This window comes from Thamnophis elegans, chromosome 9, assembly GCF_009769535.1.
Source record: "Thamnophis elegans isolate rThaEle1 chromosome 9, rThaEle1.pri, whole genome shotgun sequence".
Lineage (NCBI taxonomy): Eukaryota > Metazoa > Chordata > Lepidosauria > Squamata > Colubridae > Thamnophis > Thamnophis elegans.
Genome location: NC_045549.1, coordinates 55,606,985 through 55,634,434, shown reverse-complemented (window position 1 = coordinate 55,634,434; position 27,450 = coordinate 55,606,985). Strand labels below are relative to the sequence as shown.

The window sequence follows — 27,450 nt, the reverse complement described above, 5'->3', positions numbered from 1 at the left end:
ATAATGAATACAATAATTTGCCAAAGGGCCATCTCTAACAGTTGTCTGTTTATACTAATTAAAACTCTAAAGAAGCTTTTTTTAATTATATGTCCATGCAGAAAAAATGAGGCAGAGAATGGGATTCTATGTATGCAATGAAGGCAGAAAACATGCAGGAAGCGTACCTCTTCCTCCTTGTTTCTGGCTTTTCTTCCTCTTGAAGAAATGGACCTGCCTCCATAGATAGCTGTCAGGTTTTGCAGTGTGCCCTGTTCACCATTTAATGTATTAAATTCAATAACAGCTAGGGCCATCATATTATCTAGTCTTACATCAATCAACATTTGATCATTATCAATGAATAAAAAGGTTAAAGAATAATGTGTTCTTAATCACCAAATTTCTTCCATTTTTCTTGCTATCTATTTTCTAGTTATTTCCTTTAAAATTGTAAAATCAATGGATATATTTGCTGATTGCTAATATTTGCTTATCTCAAAAAAACCCTCACCATAACTTATTGAAAATATTTCAATGACAATTTCAAAATATTTTCAGAATTCTTATTCATAATATAAATACATATCATAGCAACTGAATATTATAGCTAATACAGTGGTTAAGTTTGGAAATATTTTGAATAAAATGTACATATAATTTAATTTAGTGAATTATCATTTTCTATGAATTGCTCATTTAATCAGATTATTGCTTTTCATATCATATTCATTACTCTGATCTATGTGATGAACACCATTTCCTATTTTGTAAAAAGCAATAAAAAATTAATCTTTTTATAGTTGGATCAGTACTCAAATCTTAACAAATATTTCTTCGTTCATAGATGAAATAGTATAAAATGAATCTTTACTTCCTATCTGTAGTCAAGGTAATTAGATCATTATTTTCTAAATATAAACATTATGAAGATAAATTTAATAAAATTGAGCTTTTCATACCCCATTTTAGCCCTAACACTGCATATTTCAAAAGTATTTTTAAGAGAGGTTTATGCAGTGCAGAGCAAAAATGTCATTTGCATATGCTGGTACTAAGTTACAGTGCAGCAATTACACCGTCAGACTATTCCTGTACTCTTATACTAATGGGGAAAAAACATAATTTACTACAAGGGATATAAATAAGAAAAAAGGTACAATCTTATCCAATGCAAAATTGTAGCCTTATTACCCAGAGGACTATGTTCACATAAATGCTAGGAAAATGTGCCTAGGCAAATGTATTTTTCTTTTCTCTGTCCCACCTTAAAATGTTTTATGTTCTTTCACTAATACAAAATATCTGATTTTGAAATTTTTAGAGCAGATTGACAATCTCATTGCACTCCACAGACAGCGGATGCACAACTTCAAGCTAAGCCTTAGTAAAATTGATTCATTCCAACCAGCTAATAATGCCAGAATTTTCATGGTGATAGGTTGAAGGTATAAAAAGTTATCAAGATAAATTATGGAAATTCAGATAATTGTGGCTATATTATTAAGCTGATCAGTTGGTTTTTCCACTGTACTCTAAAGACATCTGTGTATATTTAAGAGTATATATGATTGCCATCAAGTATTTCTCACTTATTTATAGTCATTTATGACACCTATTGAAATTGGCTAAAAAAAGAAAATGATATTCTTTTTTTGTTTATTACATTCCCCTCTAAAAGCTAGGCCTGACCTTCAGAGTTAATATAAAACTGCTAGCAATTATTATAAGGTATGAACAAATGTCTATAAAGTATAATGGATGTATTGCAGAGGAATTGTGGTACTAAACAAAATGCCCTTAACGAAGGAGAAAACTAGAAGTTTTGAATTTTTCAATTCAAGGGTTTTTCAATTAAATATTTAACTGTAACAAATTAAATTAAAAACTGTGAACCATCTTACTCCACTGTCCTGTTTTGTCTATTTCCATATTGAGCATTATACAGAACTACAATAAATTTAGAACACAAAGTTGATTCATGAAGGAATCAGGAGAGAAAGGTAACAAAGACCAAATTAAAATACAGTGTAGTGTAATAAAGTTTCAAATAAGCTAAACAAGCCACAGTGATCAGTGCTTATCTTTACATCTTTTAAATACAAAGAATGGTAGAAGTTTTTGCATGTAATTCCAGGCAAATCATAGTTTTCCATGACTGATTTAAAAATAGAAATCTGGTTTCCATTTTCATATTCCAAAGAAGAAAAATAGGGGAGAAGCTCATCATGATTTGTTCATACACCGTGTGCACTATTATTAGGGAAGTGGGTATTTTGACCATATCATCCTTTGTATGCATGTTTCCTACCTCCAAGCTGTATAAACTTGAATGCTTAGTGGATATAAGCAGATCAGGTGATGTGTATTTGAGTAATGAGGGAGGGTGTGTGGCCTAATTTATGACTATTATTGAAAAGAAGGGAGGCTATATTTGTTATGTACTAAATGTATATAGTTATGCTAAATGGGATTAACCTTTAGTTGACCCTGACTGTTGAACTGGGCTAAAGTGAAACTAATCTTTCCATGACTCCAACTGTTGGAAGGAGGTTCAGAACAATTATATGGTGGTGGTGGTGGTGGTGGTGGTGGTGGTGGTGTTCTAGTTTATGATTGGTTAAGGCCGTGTTGGCCTAGAGTATAAATAACAGGCATTTGATTGCAGTTCCTCATCTCCATTTTTGAATCAATAAAAGCTGTTGCATCTATGCTGGTCTGGTTCTTGCCTACTGACGCTCACTACACAACAATGGCAACGAAGTTGGGATGCTGCAGGGGAGAGAGCTGCTGTTAACCAAGAGACTGACGTCACTGGGTGATAGGTTGGGTAATGAAGCCCCGGCAGGACTAGTCCTCACTCTCTGCCTGCCAGTAAGCCACACTGTAGGCATGCTGAAATCACTGGTTGTTAGACCAGAAAAAAAGCCCTGGTGGGACCACACTCTCTGCCCTGTCTGCCAATAAGACACACTGGAGGCACAGGCACACCTGAGGGGTCCCTCCCCAGGACTCCTAAGTGCAATCCAGCTTCAACCACAGCAGTACAGGCATCAACCAGCATCACAGGAACCTTCTCAAAATGGCTAAACTGGGAAGACTCAATGAGTTCGACATTAGTCATCCGGAACAGTGGAGCTCAACTATCTCCAGCCTAACCAGATCATGGACGATGGCCTAAAGGCGGCAACGCTGTTATGTGTCTGTGGACAAGCCATGTTTGATATCGCTGAAAACTTGGTAGCATTGGCAAGCATACAGACAGTGGTCTACACAGACGACAAGAAAAAATTAAAGAACCACACAAATTGGATAAAATTATTCAAAGCTCAGATAGAAAGATGATAGGGAGAATATATAAATTTCTCCTGAAGTATAAAATGGAAGAGGAAATTGTGAAAGAACAAATGATAAAATGGGCGCAGAATTTTGGCTATAATATTGAATTAGACAAATGGGAAAAATTATGGGGAACAAACTTAAAAATGACACTATCAGTTGCATACAAGGAAAACCAGTACAAAATGTTTTACAGATGGCACCTGGCACCAACAAGATTAGCTAAAATCTTAACAAATGCCTCCCCAAAATGTTGGAAATAAGAATCAATACACGGAACATATTACCATTTATGGTGGACCTATGAGGCGGCTAAAAGTTTTTGGAAAAGGATCAAAAATTGGCTGGAGGCAATAACAGGGGTTAAAAATAGAATGGAAATCTGAAGTTTTTTTTATTAGGAATAATGTCTGCAAAATACAAAAAAGAAATCCAGTATTTAATACTACATATAATTGCGGTGGCAAGGATTGCCTTTGCCCAGAAATGGAAAAACAAATTAACTCCAAGCGAAGATGAAATAATAAGAAAGGTTATGGATTGTGCTGAAATGGACAAACTAACTAAAGAAATCCAGAGAAAAGAAGAATCAGAATTCTACCAGATATGGGAAAAATGGTATAGGTGTATGGAGGAGAGAAACAAGAATCAATGAAGGAATACAACAAAACTCAAAAATAATAGTTATGAGTAAAATAAGAGAGTTAAGAATGGTGAAATCCAAATGAAATATAATAGAAGGGGAAATAATATAAGGTGAGCGGTATTGATTGATAATTGCTATTAGAAAGAACAGGAAGCTCCTGTTCATATTGTATTGTGTAAATGTGGTGTACGTCTAAGTTTTGTTTGTGTGTATTTTACATGTTTATAAATAAAAAAAATTAATATAAAAAAAATAAAAAAACAATATGCTGATGTATTCAGCACTGAGATGGGACAATACAAAGGGGCACCCATTTCACTCAACTTCTATCCAGCAGTAACTGCAATCTGATTAAAATCACACAGGGTTCCCTTTGCATTCAAGCCTAAAATTGATGTGGAACTAGACAAGCTAGTTCAGCAGGGAGTGCTCCAACCTGTGGACTGCAGCCGCTGGGAGACTCCCATAGTGACCCCAGTTAAGCCTAACAGGGATGTTCGCATCTGCGCAGACTACAGGTGCACCATAAATAGGGCACTACAGCAGCATTCTTATCCTGTACCAGTAGAAAGTCACATCCTCGCCTCATTCCAGGGAGGCCGAATCTTCACTAACCTAGACCTCATCCAGGCCTACTAGCAGCTGCGTGGCCAACACTACTGCAGAGGCACAGACAATAGTCATACATAGAGGTACATTCCGAGTGCGCCATTTGCAGTTTGGGATAAGCATAGCACCAGGGTTGTTCCAAAGTATTATGGAATGAACACTGGAGAACATTCCCGAAATCTGCCCATACTTTGATGATGTCCTGATCACAGGGGAATCAGTGGCAGTCCTAATGAAACGCTTCTGTGTAGTATTCCAACGTTTCCATGAGGCAGGCCTGCAACTAAAGAAGGAAAAGTGCCAGACCGGCATTGAATCCACAGAATTCCTAGGTTTCTGTATCGATGCTGTCAGAATCCATCGATCTGAAGCTAAGCTAAAGGCAATTCAGTAAGCCCCCACAACAAAATCCAAGGGGGAGTTTCAAGCATTCCTCGACTTGCTCAATTTCTACCACTCATTCTGGCAAAACCGCTACACGGCTTTCTGGACAAAACAGCACCCTGGATCTGATCGAGCAGACTAGATCCAGGACAAAGTGTTCAAGGCGGTAAAATCATTGCAATCCTTGGACTCCGTCCTAGCTAATTTCAATGAAAACCTACCAGTAACACTAGCCTATGATGCTTCGCCATATGGCATTGGGGCAGTACTAAGCCACAGGATGCCAAGTGGTAGAGAAGCCCCCATCACATATTATTTTAGAACGTTATCATTGGGTGAAAGGAACTATGCCCAGATAGACAAGGAACCCTCGCCATAGTGGCTGGTGTTAAGAAGTTCCACAACTTCTTATATGGATAAACCTTCACCATTTTTACCGACCACAAAGCTTTGCTCAATCCCTTTACAGCCGACAGACACCACCAGTGCTGTCACTGCGAATGCTATGATGGTCCATTTTCATGGCTGCATGCTCATATCGGCTAGTCCACAAGCCAGGCAAGGAAATGGGTCATGCCAATGCTCTTAGCTGATTGCCTCTACCACAGACTGAGCCGGATCCAGCCCCAGCGGGTCGTATTTTGGCAATCCAGGACCTGCCTAAAGCATCCCTACATGCAGGAGACATTGCAGCTGAAACCGTCACAGATAAAACACTTAGCCGCGCCCTCAACTGGATGTTAAGGGGATGGCCAGAGGTCCGGCCAGGCCCTGAGTTCCAGCATTACGCTTTGAGAAAAAATTAACTGTCGGCCCACAAGGGATGTGTTCTTTGGGACAACAGGGTCATCAGTCCACCCAGTCTTCACTCCAAGGTGCTGGATTCCCTACATGAGGGGCACCCAGGAATTGTTTCGATGAAGGCTCTAGCCAGGAGCTACTTGTGGTGGCCAGGCCTGGACAAAGACACTGAGAATCAAGTAAGGAGTTGCCAGGCCTGCCAAGAAACTGAATTGGAGATGCCACAAGCACCAGTGCACCACTGGGAGATCACACGCTCCCATGGTCTCGTGTGCACATTGACTTTGTGGACCTGTTCCAGGGCCAGGTGTTCCTGATAGTAGGGGACAGTTATTCCAAGTGGTTGGAAGTTGCACCGGTCTCACCAATGACAATGATCAGAGTCATCTGAGAGTTGCACCAGCTGTTCGCCACACATGGCTTGCCAGATGTGACCGTGTCCGACAACGGGGCACAATTCACAGCAGAAGAGTTTCAGTCATTCCTCAACACTAACATGATTCGGCATGTAACATCTGTTCCATTTCACCCCACAACCAACGGTCAGGCCAAACGAATGGTCAGGATACAAAGGAGGCGCTCAAGCGGATGACAACTGGGGACTGGAATCACCGCCTTTGAACTTCCTCCTGTGTCAACACACGACTCCCTGTACAGCAACAGGTCAAAGCCCAGCTGAGCAAGAGCACTGTAGTTTTTCAATAATAAAATTAATCCTCCAAAATACAGCTTGCCTAATAATCGTGCACACAATGTATAGTAAGAAGCTATGGTTTTCATGTGAACAGCCCAATGATTATATAATTATATATAAAAACCTATATCATAAAATAGTAAAACATCTTAATTAGAACAAAGCTTTACTTTGGAATAATCTATTTTAGGTGTATTAAAGAAAGCCAAGGATCCATATATATTGAAGGATTTCTTTTTTCTATTTTAATTCTCCATTGCTACCTTAAGTCTTAGAGTATAATTTAAAAAGCGATTTAATTAAAAGGAACTTATTGGGAAAATCAAGAATGCTTGTTTGCCCAAATTTTAAAATTAATTTACAATGCAGTTGGATTAATCAGAAGTTAGGAAATTATTCTCAAGGAAATACACGCAGACATACATGACTACATTTTAAAATAAAAAGGATTTATAACTATTATTACCATATGAAGTGCAAATTACAATCACTGTGTATTAAAGGAAATGAAAAGCAAGATGGGAAAGATATAATAGAAATAAAATAATTTCTGACAATAAGTAATATTAAAATAAAAGCAATGTTATTTATAATTCATGGACTGTTTAACCAAGATTCTAAGATACAAAAATTATATTTGTCTTGTCATAAAAATTATTAATTTAAAAAATAATAGAAGATTGATAACAGAGTTAACATAAAAAAAAAAATACTTCAAATGCCTGCACAGTAGAATGCCACCATTTCATACCATATGTCCTTCAGCACGGGCTTTGTTTTGCATGGCTTCTCGCTTCCGTTGCCAGAATTCTTCAAGTTGTTTGGCTCTTTCTGCAGCTATCCATCCTTTTTGCCTGAGTATAATATGAAAGTTGAATGTATTAATACATCTTAATGTACTTAAGGAAACAGGAGAAGAGAGTTTTATATATGTGCACTGCCTTGAGTTATTTATAAAAATAGTAGACAGAATATTAGAATTCAAATAAACTATTTCAAACAAATAAATCATTTTAACATGAAATATGAAATTTAATATTAAATTCTATTTCTATAAGGAACAGTTACAAATATACAGAAGGAAGTCACTGTGATTGTTAACTGGTTCCATTCAAGTTGGACCGCTACTTGTTAAGTGCTGATCCTCTATTTTAATTCAGCCTTCACTGATTAGTGTTGCCCGTTGTTGTTCTTGCATTTGATATGTTACATTGTTCATTAACCTGCAGAATTTTCAGCACAAGATATAGCATCTGTTTAAAAAAGTCACTTAGTAGTCAATGCAATACAATTCAGATATAAGTACTAATTTAAGGATATTCAATCAACCAGTCAGTCAGAATAGAGCTGGAAGAGACCTTTTGAGGTCTTTAAATCCAATCCCCTGATCAAGCAGGAGACCTTATATCATTTCAGACAAGTGACTGTCTACTGTTAGGACATGTCAAATTTTTCAACTTTCAATTTCCAAAAATAAGGTGCTCAAAAGTTGTGACATCCCTTGGGGATTGTAAAGATATTTTGATTACTTTCATATAATTTAGATGTGCTTGGTAAATAACTATATAAATATTATAACTTTTTAATATTTTTAGTTTGTTTCATTTCACAGGTTAAACATTATTTTGTCTGACACTGTTAATACTGCTTGCCTCATTTCTTGTGAGTGTTCTGGCTTCTAAAAAAAGAACAAGATGACAACAGTCACTCATATGAGCAACCTACTTGGGACTGGCAGAGACTTGTGCTGTCTGAACTCCCAACATTGCGAGACATTCTCAGATACGGCCTACTGTTGAGAGAATAAAGTAGTGATGATGATAGAAACTATACAGCAGCCAGTCTTGCAAGAGACATACTGTAGATCTAAAAGTGCTTGAAAAATGGGAACGAGCAAACGGTTCTTTTGTGATATCTGCTGTAAATTCATGAATGACAATCGTGAACAAAATCCAAGAGAGCTGAGATCAAGCCAAAAACATATCTTTTGGTAAAGGAAAGTTAGATGTCAAAGAAACTTTCACTGTGAAACTGTTTAACATTCTCAACTGCAAGTGTCAAATTGTTCTGTGTGCCAAGTTCGGCTGCCCTGCTAGCTGCAAAAAAGTTGTTCACATTAATTGTACCTGCCCTAAGGAGATGAAGATACCACTGAAGGAAGATTGGTTCTTTTGGTTCGCACCAGATTGGTTTGCTAGATTGCCTGAGCAGAAACGACTACTCAAAAGGCAAAAGTGGCAAGACTATGAGAGACAAAGACACACTAAATATAAGCAGAGAAGTATTCCAGACATTTCAATACTGACAAATGAAGATATTATCTCTTATGATGAAAATGAAGGACAGATGAGTGATGATGAAGATTAATGTGATGGAAGTTATGTAGAGGCCTTCGACCAAACACACATGCCCTCTACTTCAAAAGAAAAGACAGAATACAATAGATTAGAAATAACTATGTGCCATTGCTGCCATAACCACAGTCGACTTCATAGATGCTGGTTTGACCACCGAAGAAGACAAAAAACTTGTAGGTGTATTTGTTTCTAGATGTTTGCAGATTGCTATTTTTTGATTGCTAGAGTGTGTACGTGAGTATATTCCCAAGTGTTGATGTTAGGCTAATTGGTCTGTAATTTCCTGGATGTTTTTTTCCCCTCCTTTTTTGAAGATGGGAACCACATTAGCTCTTTTCCAATCCTCAAGTAATTTCCCGATGTTCCAGGATTTTTGAAAGATGGTTCCCAATGGTTCTGAGATAACATTTGCCAGCTCTAGGATGCAATATGTCAGATCTCAGTGATTTATATTCATCAAGCTCAGGTAGGTGTTCTCTAACCATTTTCTTGCTTATTTTTATTTCTAGTCTGTCTTTTAGTTATGTTTTTGGTAGGTTGGGCTATAAGATTATTTTTTTTTGCATGAAGACTGATGTAAAGAATGATTTACGCAGTTCTGCTTTATCTCTGCTGTTATTTCCTTGCCATCTTCTCTCTTAAGTGAATCTGTTTCCTTGACCTTTTTCTTATTTATATGTTGAAAGAATCTCTTTCTTTTATTATCTTTGACTTTTGTTGCAAGTCTTTGTTCATTCTGAGCCTTTGCTTTCCTCATTTGCAAATTTGGGCTGTCTGCTGAATCTCTGTCTTACCATGTTTCCCCGAAAATAAGACCTATCCCAAAAATAATTCCTAGCATGTTTTCTGCGCTTGAACCCAAAATAAGCCCTATTTAAGCACCTGGCAGCCACCCACCTCCCCATTCTGTCTGGTTGCTTGCAGTGCCAACACAAGGTGAGGGGTGTGTGAAGCTGTCCTACGCACATCAGCTTATATCAGAGCCCTCACCACCAGGCCATCCACGTCCTGATAACTGCCTAGCAGCTGCGGCAGCCAAGTGCAGCAGGAGCCCATGTGGTCACTGGTCCACTTCTTCTGGCACTGGTGCAGCACCAGAGCAGAAGGCCAAGTGACAGAATTGTCCCACACTGGTTTACCTCAAGGCCCCTGTAGCCAGGCCATCCGTGCCATGACAATTGCCTCGCCTCATGGCGGTGGCTCTAATAGTCATGTTCCTTGAAGACCTCACATGGCTGTCAGTCCACTTCTGCTTGCTGGCAGCCACAACAGAGCAGGAGGCTGACCAATGCACCAGTGCCGCGTCCATGAGATGAGGCAGGCATTGGGGCATGGATGGCCTTAGCAGCATACATTATTTTATTCTAATATTTTCATGTTTTTTATTCTAGGAAAAACAGGTTCCCATTGTTTTAATATTTCTGAACATTTTAAAATCTCTTTACTTCTGAAACCGATAGATTTCAACTCCCAGTAGACTAACCAGCGTGTCAACCAACAGGAATATGAAGATTAAGAGCTACTCTTTGCACATGCACATGCACACTCACACAAACACACATCAACTCTGTATTAAGAGACATATCTACTGCACAGAACTATTATTCATTAAAGGTTTTAGACTGCAATGAATACTGAATTTTTACACTTGTGAAACTGCTTAGGAGAAATTTAAGTGATGATATGATGTTTATTATTTTTTTATATTTGACAATTTGACAAGTTATATAATTCTAATAATAGTAACAATACACCTGTTTTGTTGAATTATAATTATTATCTTATTCAATAATTCAATATGTTGTTTTCATGCAAATTCTACATATCATTCCTTTTACTACAACTAAAATGTTGATAGTCACATTTGTTACATTTTAACAAACATGTATGGTTATACTAATATTACACATATTTATATTAAATTATAATCTTCAATCTTTTGCTTATTAAATATTTCTATGTTATTTTTAAAGCCATTAACACTTTAGTCAAACATATTCAAAATTGTCATCATTAAAGGCCTAGGTTCCCTTATTGTTATTAATTCATACACACACACACACACACACCCCCTCCCTTTTCAAACTTCCAATCCCATTTTAACTTATCTCACTGTTATTTTAAGGCAATAGTCCCACCCCCCTTTTTTATCCATCGTCTTTCACCCATTTTAAAGCTTTGATTTTTCCATTTCTTAGCTTGTCTCCCATGTTCTTCTCTTGGATCTAGTCTATATGCTTGCATTGCTTCGCCAATCCTCTTAAATATTTATCCCTTCTCTACCTTATTCCATTGTCTAAGTTTCAAATTATCTACTCTTACCCCTGTTTCTCTCCCAAGAAAATCTTCCTGTATTTCTATTTCTTGTTTAATTTCCCTTAAAATACTCTCCTCTTGATTTATTTCATCAATCATTCTTATTTTAATTTTTATCTCCTTTTTGTCATCTTCTTGCTTGTTGTTTCCTCTGTTCAGTTTTTTCAGCTGCTCTTTCAGTTGACTCCTCCTCTTCCTGAGCATCCTGGTTTCTCCTTGTCTTTTATGCTTTAATTTCCAGCTTTTCATCTATGCTCTGCATTTTATTCAAAATCTCCTCACATCCTTGTCAAGGTGTCTTTAAAGTCCAGGATTAACGACGAAATTTCTTCCTGGATTCCACTCATTTTTTCCTTTTTTTTCTTTTTGTCTAACAGTCCAACAATCTATTTTTCAATTTTCAAAGCCACTTCTCAAGTGATTCAATATTCACTGTCCAAGAAATTTTGTATCCCAAAATCTGTTTCTCTAATTAGTCCAAAAATGAAATCTTCATAAATCTCTCTGCCAGTTCAGTCTTATTTTGAAGCTTTTAGGGGTCTTTTTAGTATTTAGGTTTTCTTCATCTCACACTTAAATTTCCACAACCAAGTCTTTTCCAGGATTTGGGGGGTATGTTGTAACTTCCTTTATCAACAGTTGGCACTCTTAAATCAGCTTTCAAATCAGCTTTCTTCTTTATACAAATTTACTATAATACTCCAAAATTTAAATGTGGTATTAGCTTTTATATAAATAGTTCCAGCATTTTAAAATGCCTTTCCAACACCCAATTTCAATCTTCTGTATTTTAGCAAGTTTTTTTATTTTCTTCCTTTAATTCTTTTCTCTTCCGTTCTAAGGTTTTACTCAAAAATAGCTTGGTCACTGCCACTTTAAGAGTAATTAGGAGTCTTTCTTTCCTGAATATTCTTTTGGGGTTACACTTTGAATTAAAAAGAATTCTTCTCACCCAGTTCCAAACACTGCTCCAGCACACTTCTTGGATGTTAAGCTGGCACCAGCTTTGTGACAGCCATCTTAGGCTGTCTCTTCTCTTGATGTGACATAGAAGAAAAATGCCCCAAGGCTCTGCAGGAGAATTGCGATCTCCCCTGGAACCTCACAGGACACAAAAGCCCTCGAAGAAGCAGAAGCCAGGGCAGGGGACGAGGAGCCCGTTCTCCTGCAGCTGCTAGACACCAGGATGTCACTTCCTCCATGGTGTTTATTATTAACATATTAAAAACTAGTTAGAAATATACCATAGGACATTAAGATATAATGAAAAAAGAAGTTTCAAAATTAAAACCAGCAACATTCCATGTAGGCAAATAAAAACTTATGGTCCTCAGAATTTCATCCAAATAACATCTCCCTCTGCCACACAGCCCAATGTGAAGCCAGAGGGGGGAAAGGAGCTTGCCTGACTTTCCAAGACAATTATATGAGTTCTATGGTTAAAAGAAATATAAATACTAGACTAAAAAAAAAGGACCTCTTTCCATTAGATGCATTTTGAATAATTTAAAATGGAATATATTAAACTTGAATTATTGGAAGTTAGCAATTGAGCATAGCATTACTTATAAACGTGTTTTGTCTTTAATTATATCACATACTACACATTTTGACATTTTAGCAGCATTGTAAAAGATAAAAGGGAGGTGGGACCATTCTACCAATAATATTCATTTCATTGATGAACTCACCAAACTGAATTTAATCCAGTGGAATTTAGCTTTTACAAGAGTTTATTTTCAATGGTTAATTAACCATAATCAGCAATACTATTAAGTAATAAGACTGGGTAATAGTGGGTAAAGTTTAAAAACTTCTATACTAGCTGCTTGGGAAAAAAATCTTCCCATGATTTCTTCACAAGTACCCTTCTATATTGGGTTGTTCTTGTATTATCTATATAATACTAAAAGTCTTGTTTCTGAAACCTTTAACAGGGTGAAACAATGCATCATAGTGCAATAACTTTTGAGCCAATGTACCTCAAAAGGGCTAATTTATAAAAAATCTGGGACCTGTGTTCCCCATGGAATTGAAACTCGGCAAATTTGTGATTGCTTCATTGCTGCCCCAGGGCCACCCAGAGGTTTTGTGGACTACTACCACCCTTTGAAGGCTGAGTAGACTTGCTCTTCCTTTACTTTCTGGAGATCAGGGAGACTGCTCCTGCCCCAGCCTTCTGGAGGCTATGCAGATCAATCCCACAATCAAATATCGGAGTAAAGTCACAGTCAAGCTGGAAGGAAATTGGGCTTCCCACTTTTACTCTTTCCCCTTAGTCATCCTGTTTCTGTTTAAGTAAATATCTCTGAAACAATAACCCAGTGGTTCTTGAGTGTCTAGTAATCTTTAAAAAAAATTTTTTTAATCCTTTCATATCTGAGATGAGGCCCATGGTCATTAAAATTTGGATGGTGATTTACTGCCATTTGTAAAATACATACCTTAGTAGACTAGTAAGCATATAAACAAATGTAAGATGAAGTGAGATTCTTTGTATTTTTTCATATTTTCAATGTTTCATATTATGTTTTAATAATACTTTAGGTATTATTGTTTTATTGTCATTTTGTTATTTTTGTGTCTATTATTATCTGATAAATATTTTGAAATACTTTTGTTTATTTAGTATGTTGCCCCATTGCTGCATAAATATCCAGGGTACATAAGATAATTTTACAGTACCCTGCTGCTTTCAGATACTAACCTTGCTACAACATGCAATGTTACCAATGTTGAGCAGCACTCAAAATTCATCATATAATCACCAGGCTTATGAACACCTCCTTTGCTATATTAGAGAGATTGGTAACTTGATACAGTCTTCCACATACTTATGTTCCCCTACACCTATCAAACATACTGTATTTTTGGTGTTTAAGATGTACTTCCCCCACCCCCAAAGTTGGTGGAAACATCTGTGTGTCTTATAGCACGAATATTGCCAAAGCCCCGCCCACTCGCCAGCCACTATCCTTCGGCCTGCCTCTAGCAATTTGCCTCCTTGCAGCAAACAGCAACGTCAGCTTCAGCATAGCCTGATTTAGCATGAGAAGCTGATTGGCGGTTGGATCGGCCTCCCGAAATACTGCCTATCAGCTGTATCAGGGATCATCACTGCCCATCCCCGCTGTCAGCTATTGCCACCTCGCACCCCATTTTTGGCCTCTGTGCACCCCATTTTCGTCCTGTTCCAGGCAGCGGGGATAGGTGGCGGTGATACCCACCACCTCAAAGAAGCCAAAGGAGGCAAAAAATGGAGCGTGCAGAGTCCGAAAATGGGACACGAGGTGGCGATAGGTGGCAGCGGTGATAGGAGCCGATGGCAATCGCTGCAGCTTGGAAAAGCTGATAGGCGTTATTCTGGCTGTGCTGAAGCTGACCAGGTTGTTTGCTGCAAGGAGGCAAATTGCTGGGAGGTAGAAGCAGATTTCTTTTTTCTTATTTTCCTCTCCAAAAGCTAGGTGCGTCTTATAGTCACAAGCATCGTATAGTCTGAAAAATAACAGTACCTATCCTTTTTTTAACATTGTTTTTCTATATACCTCTTCTGTCCCAAGCCTCTACATTATACTGATGCCGGTTTGACTGTCTGCCACGACTAAGGAGGGAGATGAGCCACCCCTTGGCTAGGAGCTCAAAAAAAGTATCTCTATGAAAAACAAGACTCACGAAATTCTTCAAACTTTAAACTGATGTTTCCTGCAAAATTCCCCTCCCGTCGCTCCACTTATAAGCTCTCTGGGAGGGGCCAATCAGTAGCCACCTGTTTCCTATTTCCTTCTATGAGCCTTTTCCAAAGCTGCTCCCTCCTCCTATCAGCCCCTCCTATCAGAGGGAGGTTGTCAGGGACAACCTCCCTCTGTTCCCCCTCACTGCTCCCTGACTCAGATGCCACCTAGTGGCCAACAGGCCTCTCCAGTCCCCGCTCTGACTCCGAACACCCCCCAGAGTCTTCCTCAGCCTCCAAGGCAGTCCCATAGTGATCATCGCTGTCAGATTCTACCAATAGGTCAGCCGGCCGCTGCTGGGCCACAACAATACCAGTACTTTGTTTTTAATTCATGTATGTTTTATATCTTCTAGCTTTTTATATTTTTTTAAATGTAGTTTTACTCTGATCTTTTCTCTGTGCTTTTTGAATGACTGTACTCCACCTGTTTATGCTGTTGTATGATCGTAATAAAGATTTGATAGTAGGCTAACATCTGAATTTTGTGTTGCCTCACAAAAAGTTATAATGTTGAAATGTAATGTAAAAATTGTAGTTTAATGTGTGAAACAGAGCATGGTATCTTTAGAAACAATGTGTGAAGTATGACTAATTAATGAACTTCTTTCAGGTATCCCTTTGAGCACCCATGTCTGTGATTCTCAGTACATTAAGTGTTTTGTCATCTACACACACAGGATATGTATCATTACTCAACCTGTTTGCATTGGCTTGTCTAGAGACCTTCTCCAATCTTTTCATTCCTTTCCTAATAGCATCTGCATCAGATGAATGATGGTAAGCTGCAGGCCCATTATGAATTCCTGCATGAACTCCAGGTGGAGATCCTCTGTAGATAAATATGCACAGTAATTTTCAGTGCCTTAGGCCAGAATTACATGTTATGAATTTTTTAAAATGAAGGTAGACATACCTTTGACTAGGCTCTAGACCCGGCTTTTCATTCAACTTTACATCTTTTCCTTCTATTTTAAGATTTTCTTTTTGTTGCTGTATCTGATCAAAAATAGCATGGTAGTGTTCATATGGTCCTCGATCAGGAACAGGTAAAGGCACATTAGCTCCTCCCCCACCAAAATACTGAGCCTATGAATGTAAAAAGAAGTTCTTGTTTGCTTCTCTTCACATTTGTAATAACTAAAAAAAGTACTTTCATATAGAAAGGTAGGAGATCCCAACCTTGATTTCACTACTTCCACTTATGCTGAGAACATTTCTCCATCCTTGCTCTCTGGCTCTGTTTATTCGTTCCATCTGAAGAAGAGGGGGGAAAATTAAAACTAGACTTTAGAATCCAATGGAAGTTATGAAAACTGAACTTTAATGTTTAAAGTCCAACATTTTACCCTTTCTTTTCCAAGTCTTCTCATTTGCTCAACCTTCATAAAACTGATCTAAAAATTAAGGATAAAAATGTTTTTAATTAGCAGCAATCTAACTTATTTAACATCCACAATTAATCATTAATCTAAGTAATCATAAGAATGTTGCTGATTCCTATAATCTGTCAAAAAACAAAAACAAAAATAGAAATAGCAAATCCTTCAATTTACCTGTTCACGCTGTTGTTTTTCCTCTAGCCTTTTCTTTTTAACTGCTTCCTGAAAAATGGAAACTAATTTAAAGTATGAATTTTTATCATATTCTGATTAGATAGTAATGACTCAATGGCACAAAGGTGTATTCTCATTTATAAATTGGAAATATTCTATTGTTATGAAATAAGGGGGAAAGATTTCAAGATTTTTATTTATTGCTTTTAAAAGCTTCTAGCCTAATTTCTTATTTCCTTGTCTATATACCTCAAACATTTTCATCCTTTCGCCTAGTAGTTTCCCTTTCTTCAGTGGAGGTGGAGGGCCCTTAAAAAAAGTGAAACTGCAAATTAGCAAGAACTTACATATTACATATTGAGAATGTGAAATAAATAGTTTAAAATTAAACTTTAAATTATTGTGGGCCCATTGCATTTTTATTAATAAATTGACTTTTACTAATTGACTTTTCACACATAAATTAGTACAGGCTTATAGTTTACAAAGTCATCTTTATGTTTAGTTTTATTTAGTTTTATTATTTTAATGTTATTTTAAATAATGACTTATTCTATTTCTCAATTATCTGTTAAATGTAACCAAAAATGATGGAAGAGTATTTTCAAATTAAATATTAGCAATTACTCTCTCAGATTATAAGTAGGAATGCAGGTAGTCCTGGACCTACAACCATTTGCTTAGAAACCATTCAAAGTTATGACAGAGCTACTCACAATCTGAATCTGAAGTTTCAAGAGTCAGGCTCCCCCCTAGTCACATACCACATTTTGGGACTTGGCAACCAAACTGTATTTATGGCCATTTTCAGCATCATGCACCCACACAATTTGTTTCCTCTGTAGAAAACGTGTATTTACTTCCAGTTTCTGGCAAAAATACCCATAATGGATATGGGTATGCTTAACAACCATAGCATTCTCTTAACAACCACCATATGTGCTTAAATTGGGCATGGTAATGTTGTGACCCACTGAACAACCGGCATGACTTTCCACTGAAATTCCAGGCTTAATTTTAGTCCATAAGTCAAAGACTACCCATACTTGCAATTATACTAGCCAATCTTATGAAATGAGTACCTAGCTTTGCTAAGCAATATTTGTTTAAGAGCATATTCCACAGTTTACAGATTTAAACAATTAACAAATAATGAATAGTTCTAACTTGTCATTTTTTAAAAAAAATGTTTATAAGAGCCATGACATTTTTCTAAAAACCACCTGTTAAATAGAGATTACCAAAGGATTATAAAAGTCAGCACAAGTTAACACAAAAGAAAATATAGTATCTTTGAATATATAGAAAGTGTTGGTAATATACTATTCTACTTCCATATGAATGGAAACAGAATTTTAAAAATCCTAGTGATAATTAGGAAATACAAGCTCTCATTTCAGAATAATCATGGTGTATATTCACTATTGAAAGTCTCTGTCAGGCCTGCAGTTATATCCCTTTTAGGATCTTTGGCCTGCCACACTCTCTATTATTTCACTATGCTTTTCATTAGTGTAGTAGTTGGAAGGGGGGGAATAGAAAGGAGTAGTATTGTAGAATGTGTTGTTATCATTCTTTTCTAGAAGCCAAGGTCATCTTTTGTCTCCGCACCTCTGCACCTGACTGGAACCAGCTGGATGGAGATGCCAGCGTGGCCAAAGAAGATTGGACCATGTGATGGATTTATGGGTGTGGGGATAAGATCATGAACTTACAACTGGGTTGTAATCCCAGGAAGTTTTCAGAATTGGGATTTCCACAGTTTGTTGCCAACATGTCTGTCTTATTAAATTGAAACTTTAAAGATAGCTCTGCCTTGGACTCTGATTTAATTCTGCATGATATTTGGAATGCTGACAGCCTCAGGCACAGAACTTTTCTAAAAAAACATTTATACCACATAACAGCCAAAGCATCTAAAAACAATTATACAACCTAAAACACCCAATCAAAAGTAATAACTGATCTGTTCAAAAGCTGGGAGATTAAAACATGTATCTATGAGCAGATTAGACAAAAATATAACTTTGATGATATCTAAAGGCCATTAAAGAAAATGCCAACTCAGACAGGCTCTAGAGTTAACTCATTTGCATTTTTGCTGGTAGACCAGATCTAACCTAGAAATTTAAACATGGTAATGTGTAATACAATGACTTCCCTCTCCTCCCAAGAGTTTCATCAACCTGCACTCTTATCCACACATCCACACAACCTGCACACTCTTATCCACACATTTCCAACCTTTTATCAATCAGATGGGGTATGCTACTCTGAAAATAAATGGCTGATCCAAGCTTATAACTAAGTGGCAACTGAACATTATTCTTCTCATATTCTAATTTGATATAGTTAACTGTTAGTTGATTAAGTATCCATGTCGTACTTTGAATAGAAAGGTATGAGGTCCAATAGTGAACATTTAACATAATATATTCCATATTGCCATAATGTCACAATATATTCAGGAAGACCCATTCAAATTGCATTATTTTGCACTTTTAGAAGTTAAACACTTGATTTCAATTAACCAGAACCTATTGCTTTTAGATATTATGTATTTTAGACTTCTCAGGAATATTTACTGGCAGGATTATGTATTACTGCTGTTTTAAATAAGAACGTATTTGAAAATGACACTAAGATGAAACGTCAGTATTGCTCTACTTCGCAGCTGTTTTAACCATTAACACACAGATACCCTGTTTCCTTGAAAATAAATCCTAGCATGGATGGATGCTTGTAATATAAGCAATATCACAAAAATAAGCCCCAGTTAAGACTGTCAGCCAGACAGATGCATTTTAACTTGAAAATAAATCCCAATGTGTCTTTTGGAGCAAAAATTAATATAAGACCCGGTCTTATTTTCAGGGAAACATGGTAGCTACATGTATTCATATACGTTTAGTCAAATATGATGCATATTTAATCTACAATAAAAGACAAGTAAAAGTCAGTGGAAATGTATATTACATATTTTGAATCAGCATTCAATATCAAACTAGGTGAAAAACCTAGTTACATACTGTTTCAATTCCTGTTAGGGAATTTTCAGGTGAAATTATGACACTGAAAAGTGCAATGTACCGTATATACTCAAGTATAAGCCGAGTTTTTCAGCCCACTTTTTGGGCTGAAAAAAGCCGCCTCGGCTTATACTCGAGTCAGTGAAAAATTTGCCCGAAATGGAGGAGAAAAAGGGGCGGGGCCATGCCGCTGGGTGACACTCATGAATGGCCCGGCGCCCCTGTGAGTTTCCCCTCCCTCTGTGTCAGTTTGCCGCGCAACGCGCACCGCACCATCCCCCCTCCTCACGTTCTAATGTAATGCAGGGCTGTCTTACGATTCCCCTTCCTCCCCCTCCTGCCGCTCTGCAACGATGTCCCACCTCCTCCTTGTTATGGCAAGCAGCCACATAGCGATGTCCCACCTCCTCTGGTACAGTGATCCAATGATAGGAATCACTGTGCCGTGTGTCATAGGTGGCGGGACATTGCTCCCGCGGCTGCACGGGACATCATCATCACAGCGGGACATCAGCATCATGAGGTGAGTGAAGTATTTCATTGAATACACCGGTATTGTGTGATAATAATTTGTTATCCAGAGCAAATTTTTACAATGGCTACTGTATATTTAATGGGCACAGGCAGGCTGTATATGTTATTCAATGGGCAATGGCATTATTGGTATCTATTTTTATTTTTGAAATTTACCGGTAGCTGCTGCATTTCCCACCCTAGGCTTATACTCGAGTCAATAACTTTTCCAGTTTTTTGTGGTAAAATTAGGTGCCTCGGCTTATATTTGGGTCGGCCTATACTCGAGTATATACGGGTAAAATACTTTCAGCAATAAATGTACCCTTCTTCTATCATAAAGACTGAAAATACTTTTAATATTAAATAGGCTCTTACTTGTCTACATTTAATTATAGGCTTGTCACAGAACTTCTTAGTTGAATCCCCAGATTTCTTAAGTATTAAAGGCACTCCATATTTAGCAGCAGGTTTGGTAATTTTGTGAGCAGGTGCAGCAGAGGCTAGGTTTTGTCCTTGGGCTGGTCTCTTTGCTATGCAAGAGAGAATAACAATGTCAAATATTTGCACAAAATTGGATAGATAAAATATTGTTTATAGTAAAACATTATTGAGAGGAATATTCAGAAAATATTCATTAACCTAACCTTATACAATAAATCCCACTGATTTCCATATGCTTCAGAGGTATGCATAAAACTGAAATGTTTAAATGCATGTTGTAATCAGGGAGAAACTATACAATTCACTTACTTGGACAAATAATGGAAAATTATTTATAATTTGAAGGTCCATAATGTACAAAAAGCAAAGATTAATATTTGCCTTACAAACAAAAAAAACTGAAAAAATCCAGCATGAAATGCTGAATTGCAATTATTTTAATAATATACTATATTAAGACTCTTTCAATTAACCAAGTAAAGCAATAGTTTTATTAAAGTCATAAAGTAATGAAAGTTACTAAATCATCTCAAGAACAAAAGTGTGGCCAATTATAGCTTCTCTTATACAAATATTATCCAGAATCATAAATAAGATTTTAAATTAAAGATATTAACTATGTAAGATAAATAAAATATTTTATGTACACAAAGCCATTGTTATTGTAATTGCTCAGAGATCAGCTATACAAAGATTTATTTATTAGTCAGTTATATATTTAGTTAGAATTACCTAGTTTATATATTACCTGGCCCAGCATGAGGTCCAAACTTCTGAAATATTTTATGGCTGAATTCCTCTGCAATAAGCTAAAAGAATATGATTTTGAATAAAATATATGCAGTTAATTTCAAAAATAAAACATTTAAAGTGAAATTCATGATAGAAAAAACTGATGTGGATTTAAAGATAAATTATTAAGAATACTAATATTAGTAAGCATTTATAACGAAGGTCAGCAATATGCAGCTCTAGAGCCGCATGTGACTCTTTGGACCCTCTACTGAGACTCTGTCAAGATGATCCCAGCACTGGGTGGCCTCTCCCCTCCCCGTCTGCCCTGAGAAGAGAAGGGCAACTGTGGAGGATGGAGACTCGCTCCGTATTCCAGAGCAGGAGCGAAGTGGTCCTCTACTTGCCTCTTTTTCTGGCCCTTGTTGGTACTGTGTGCACCTCGGCCACTGAGGGAGATGCATAACTTTTCTCCGTGTCGAGATGCTGGCTGGGCCACCTGGCTGCAGCTAATGCTCCGCATTATAATGGGATCTAGGAGGACGACGCCGTCTCCCCCATTGTGCAGCGTGCTAAGTTTAAGTGCAAGAGCAGCAAGCAACCATGGAGGCGGCGAGAGGAATATGGGGAAATGTGTGATTTTCTCCACCCCATGACATGGGCTGGGGCGCGTCTCCCCATATTCCTCTCGCCGCCACCATGGCTGCTTGTTCCTCTTGCACTTAAACTTAGTATGCTACCCAATGGGGGAAATGCATCTCCTCCTCCTCCTCTTGTAGCCCATTACAATGGGGAGCAGAGGCTGCAGCCAGATGGCCCTGCCAGCGTCTTGGCACGGACAAAAGCTGTGCGTCTCCCAACAAGGTTTGGAAAAAGAGGCAAATAGAGGGGCGCTTTGCTTCTGCTCTGGAATACGGAGTGAGTCTCCATCCACCACTGTCACCCTTCTCTTCTCAGGGCAGGGGAGGAGGGAGGGGGAGGGGCCACCCAGTGCTGGGATCATATGACAGGGAGCTGCAGGAGAGGGCCCAAAGAGCTTCATTTATCAGGGAACCTGAAATGACTCTTGATTTACATCATATGGTAAAAAAACACCCAAAGAAGAAGAAAACACACCAGCAAACACCCCCCCCCTCAACTCTTGCCTGTTTTTTGGAAATGATTCAAGAGGGAACACATGCACCCACACATCCAAGAAAGAGAGGGGGGAGAGAGAGAGGTAGAGAGAAAGAGAGAAATGAGAAACAGAGAGGGCTGCCTACTTTTTCCTGTTGCAATTGGGTAGCGAATGAGAGAGAGCAAGCGAGCGAGAGATTCAGCTCCATCAGCTCCCCTTGAGGCAACCTCATGGCACTGTACTGTAACAGGCTGACAGTCACTCCTTTTCAGTAGTTGGTTCTGGATCCCATTGCAACCGGTACGGTGCACCGCGGCCCGGCGTCCACCACATGAACATGCGCAGCATGCCCATGCGTACTTACCACCCGTGATGCTGCCACTCCAGCTGCTCAGCGACGCATCGCGCAGACGCCATAGGCTCTGTGCGCATAAGCCCCAAACAGCTCAAATACTGGTAAGGAGAGCGGGTGGGCATATGGGCTCTCCAGAGCACCGTACTGGAATGGTATCAGGTGCTCCCAGCAAGCACTGGTACACCTGTACCGGGGCATACTGCCTGCAACCCACCACTGCTCCTTTTGCAATGCAAAGTTTATTTTTGTATCTTTCCAGAGACAGAAAGGATGTGGCTGAAAAAATATATAAATATAATTTATATATATATAAATAAATTTATATGTTATATAAATATAATTTCCCATAGAAAACACCAAGAGCCACAAAACCTGAGTAGGCATGGCTGGGGGAGGTCATGTGACTCAATGGGAGTGAGTGATATTGAGTTGGCCATGTCCAGCCAGGTTTTGTGGCTCTTGGTATTTTGTTTTCTGTGGGAAACTGGTCCAAATGGTTCTTTGAGTGTTTAAAGTTGCAGACCCCTGATTTATATCTTAGTACCACTTTCTGACAACTGCCATCATTTAGTTGTTTAATTGGGGAGACCCAGATTCAGGTCTACCTTCAGCCTACTTAAACACATTGAATAATTTTGGGTAGTCATTAACTTTCAATTCACTCTACCTCTTGAACTTGTATCTGAGAAGAAAAATGGGCAGAATGAAATGCAATTCTATTCCACTTTATAATCTTGACTTAATATATAGCAATAGCAATAGCAGTTAGACTTATATACCGCTTCATAGGGCTTTCAGCCCTCTCTAAGCGGTTTACAGAGTCAGCATATTGCCCCCAACAATACGGGTCCTCATTTTACCCACCTCAGAAGGATGGAAGGCTGAGTCAACACTGAGCCGGTGAGATTTGAACAGCTGAACTGCTGAAGTAGCCTGCAGTACTGCACTCTAACCACTGTGCCACCTTGGCTCTTTTTAAATATATGAACAAATTATAAAGTATCTTATTAAAGAGCCCACAGCCTGATTCAAAGACGACTGTGTCTATAAAAACTGGAATATTTAAGCAGGAATTCTATACATGCAAACTTGCCATACTGATATTTAATAAGAACTCCCATGTGTATTTTGAAGATATTGAGTTTTGAAGTGGACTTAAAATTTGCCACATCAACTGTAACTCTCAGGATGCCACTAACTAATGGTTATTCAAACTGTAATTCAATAACCTAGAAGGTAACTAGGTTGGAAAAAGTTGGCTTCAAGCAAATATTTGGTTCTAGTAAAAGAGTATATAAGAGTAAACTCAGGGTTGAACTGTGAAAATATTACCTAGTTGAGTAATGAAACAAGCAAGCAATCAAGCTCAGAGAACACCAAGGACTCCATAAATATTTGAGTTAAAATTAAGAATCAAGGTTACTTGCACACATGACTAGACAGTAGAAATTTTAACAGCTTTTCAAAACCGTATGTGTTGAAAGAAAATTTACATTTGAAATTATTAAACTCAATTAAATTCAGCATATTCTGCAATTAGTTGGTATTATTAAATCAAGTTCAATTTTGGTGATTGTATGGCTAATGTTTTGCCAGCTTGATTTCTAATGGTCATAGCTGATGAAATTCTAATAATCTTAAATTCCATTTATTCATTGTATTAACTTTTCTTTCCCTTTTTCTACTTTCCTCCATTTGACAAGCATAGGTTTTTCTAATCCCACACCTGCTGATCTCATATGCCAAAATATGCGAGCTTCTGCTTGCTGATCATTACCTCAAGGTAAGTTTTTATTTAGTCCAAAACTAGCTGATTCTTCTTTCGATCCACAGTTCTCTCAATATGTCTTCTTTCATTCCTTCTCAATATCTAGTTTTCTTATTTGTATATCACTACTAGAAAAAAACTAATACTTTAACTGTATTAATGTCATTAAAATACTCTTATCCACCATCTTGTCTTCAAAGTTGTCATTCCTTTCCCATCTAGAATTCTTCTATCTTTCCATCCTCTTTCTGGGTTCTCTTCTACTTTTCCATTCATCTTTATTGTTTCTTAGGCAATAATCAAATCTACCTATTACCTTCACTTCTTCATCTTTAACTGAAGAGGCCAACTAGGCTGTGTCTAGACCAGGCCTAAAATTTGATTTCCCTGCTCCTAGTCCTCCTCCTTAATCACTAAACCAAATTGGCTTTCATAAGGATCTTACAACGTTCGCATGCAGTTTTCTATTTGCTATAAAATTTTCCTTGCAACTTTTCTCCCTTTTTTTCTTCTAGTTGACATTATTGACATATCTTTTCTTGTCCTTACTTCCTTGTTGATAGAGTTCTCCATTTAGTTTATTTATTTTATTTGCCTGAGTCTTTAACATCTTCCATTTTTTCCCTGACTATCGTAAATGGAGGCTTTTCCTCTTGGTCTGGAGGAGAAAAAATTGCCTGTGTTTTCACAATATCTTTAAACCTTCTTTGAAATAGAATAATAATTTAATATAATCACTGATAAAGGAATTTCTAATGGTTCTTGGAAGAAAAAAAAAATCTAAAATGAACTTTTGAATTCACTACCTAGATCTAAAGGTTCAAATACGTACCTGTGGTGTAAGAAATTTCTCAATGCGTCTAACTATAAACATTTTCTCCAATATGGAGTTGACAGACGGTCGATCTCTTGGATTTCTTTTAAATAACTGTGAAATAAGACTCCGAAGTTCATGGGAATAACGTGTAGAAACAGGAGGAAATGATCCAGAGATTATTTTGAGAACTAAATTTTTCATATTACCAGCTTCAAACTAGAGGGAAAAAAGTAGAATTTATTGGATAATAGCAATGCTGTTAAATATACTTACTGATATTCTTAAATTACTTTAAAATATATTTCAAGATATTATTTTTTTTCACCCAACAGGAAACTTTCACAGATATTTTTTTCAATATCTGCATATTATGTGTATAAACTGGGAATTTTTACAAGAACTAATTTAGATTAGTTATAGAGTAAAAAAAAAACCTGATCAATCATTTTGTTCCATAGTTTTCATCATATTCTGCAATTTTTCACAAATATGGAGGTGATTCACCTCTCATAGTGCTTCAGAAATATAAAGAATGCACTTTGCAAATATAAATAAAACAGGTTACATGCAATTATTTCAAGGTTATATTTATACAAAGAATTGACACACTGAAACTAGGATTTATCTCAGTAAACATACTTAAGTGGTGCAAATTGCTGTAAGGAAGAAGGAACTTGACATATTAATGTTAATTTATGCGGAAAAGTTAATGAATGAGTATAAATTGATAACTTAAATCTTAACATTACTAACTATAATCTCACATTTTGTGACCTTTTTTTACAATATTATTTAAAGCATTCAAGTCATCCAACATATGTATAAAGTACAATAGCTTTTTATGTAAGAATAAGATTATATAAAAAACACATTATTTATATTGTTAAAGCAAAATAGTATTTGTCATGACAACTGAGAACATAGATAAAATAGCTAAGGCAATTATTTATTTCTTCTCCAATACCCAATTACCAAAAATATTATCAGCAAGGGACACAAATGTTCAGAAAAGGTGATTAAGAATATTAAACTTTAACTTACTGCATGCTTCAATGTACACATTTCATAAAGCACACACCCAAGGGCCCACATGTCACTAAGAAACAAAAACAAATAGTACATTTACAATGGCTGCTAAAAATTCAAGTTTGTCTTTGGTCCCTTCCATAAAAAAACCTGTGCAGGAATATATTATACTCATCAGTTGTATGAGCTTGAGAACATGGAAAAATGCCACAGTTGAAATATACTCTGTTTTGGTTCACTTAGGTACACAGGAAGAAATTATTAGATTCCTTATACTATACTAAGACAGAGCACCGATTTATCAGTGAATCCAACTGGTGGTGTGTAAACCATGCTTATGATATATAGCATTTTATGTGATACAAGCCACTGTGACTTTCAATGGTTAAATAAAGAAATTGTGGCTCAGTGTACAATGGATTCAGATTGTAATCTAAGTGCCATCTGCCTACTTACTGCTTCTATTTCACTTTCTCCTAGGCCATTTATTTCAAACTCTAGAAAAAAATAAAATTCTATATTACTGAAGCAGCACCAATCCTTGCTAGTGCCGTAGTAAATTACACATAATGAGATGGCTATTTATGGAGATATTTTGATTAACAAATATATATAATGCTATTTTAAAATATTTACTATATACTTAGGTTTTCTAATTGTAGAACATATACTGCTTTATAGAATCAGAACTACATATTACAGATTTTTAGTAGTCAAAAATTTCATTTTTATTCCTTTATCTAAAAACTATTATATTAAGACTAAATAAACACACCAATTTCTCTACAAAACTAAAAAAGAGCAAAGTTACATGAGAACAAGCAAGTTGAAAAAAATCATAGCACAATAAAAGGTCATGGTATCTATGCAGATTACAATGGAAAATACATAAACGCTACCTTTTATTATTGTAAGGTTTATTCTCACAGATTTCTGGTGACAAGTAATATGGTGTTCCTATACAAGTTTGAGCAAGTTCCACTGTACTAAAATAAAAAAAAAATGGTATTAATCAAATAACCATCTTAATAATATTATTAGAATTGGGGCAATGGGAATTGTTTTAAGGTTACCTATTCAGAACTCTAGCTATACCGAAGTCTCCCAACTGTATTGTTCCATCTTTGGTTAAAAATATATTCTGGAATAGAAGAAAAGACATACTATTATTTTTTTTAAAAATATATACAATAATTTGGTTTTAACTCAAAATTTACAATTATAGTTAGAAACTACTC

General features: G+C 36.9%; 1 protein-coding gene across 4 annotated transcripts in view; it reads right to left on the bottom strand.

The window, feature by feature from the left end:
* The window catches only part of NEK1 (NIMA related kinase 1), an 88,520-nt gene that overhangs the window by 42,772 nt on the left and 18,298 nt on the right, over positions 1–27,450 (bottom strand). The window contains exons 6-19 of one of the 4 annotated variants that reach the window (XM_032224125.1): positions 27,286–27,353; positions 27,112–27,198; positions 26,228–26,282; positions 25,202–25,402; positions 21,146–21,206; positions 20,332–20,486; positions 16,661–16,720; positions 16,412–16,459; positions 16,205–16,252; positions 16,038–16,112; positions 15,772–15,944; positions 15,556–15,687; positions 7,204–7,306; positions 168–251 (exon numbers count right to left, since the gene is read on the bottom strand). In XM_032224125.1, coding sequence (XP_032080016.1) covers positions 168–251; positions 7,204–7,306; positions 15,556–15,687; positions 15,772–15,944; positions 16,038–16,112; positions 16,205–16,252; positions 16,412–16,459; positions 16,661–16,720; positions 20,332–20,486; positions 21,146–21,206; positions 25,202–25,402; positions 26,228–26,282; positions 27,112–27,198; positions 27,286–27,353 — 1,350 coding nt within the window. The remainder of the gene's footprint in view (positions 1–167; positions 252–7,203; positions 7,307–15,555; positions 15,688–15,771; positions 15,945–16,037; positions 16,113–16,204; positions 16,253–16,411; positions 16,460–16,660; positions 16,721–20,331; positions 20,487–21,145; positions 21,207–25,201; positions 25,403–26,227; positions 26,283–27,111; positions 27,199–27,285; positions 27,354–27,450) is intronic. The other 3 variants (XM_032224127.1, XM_032224128.1, XM_032224126.1) reach the window with 3 other exon arrangements.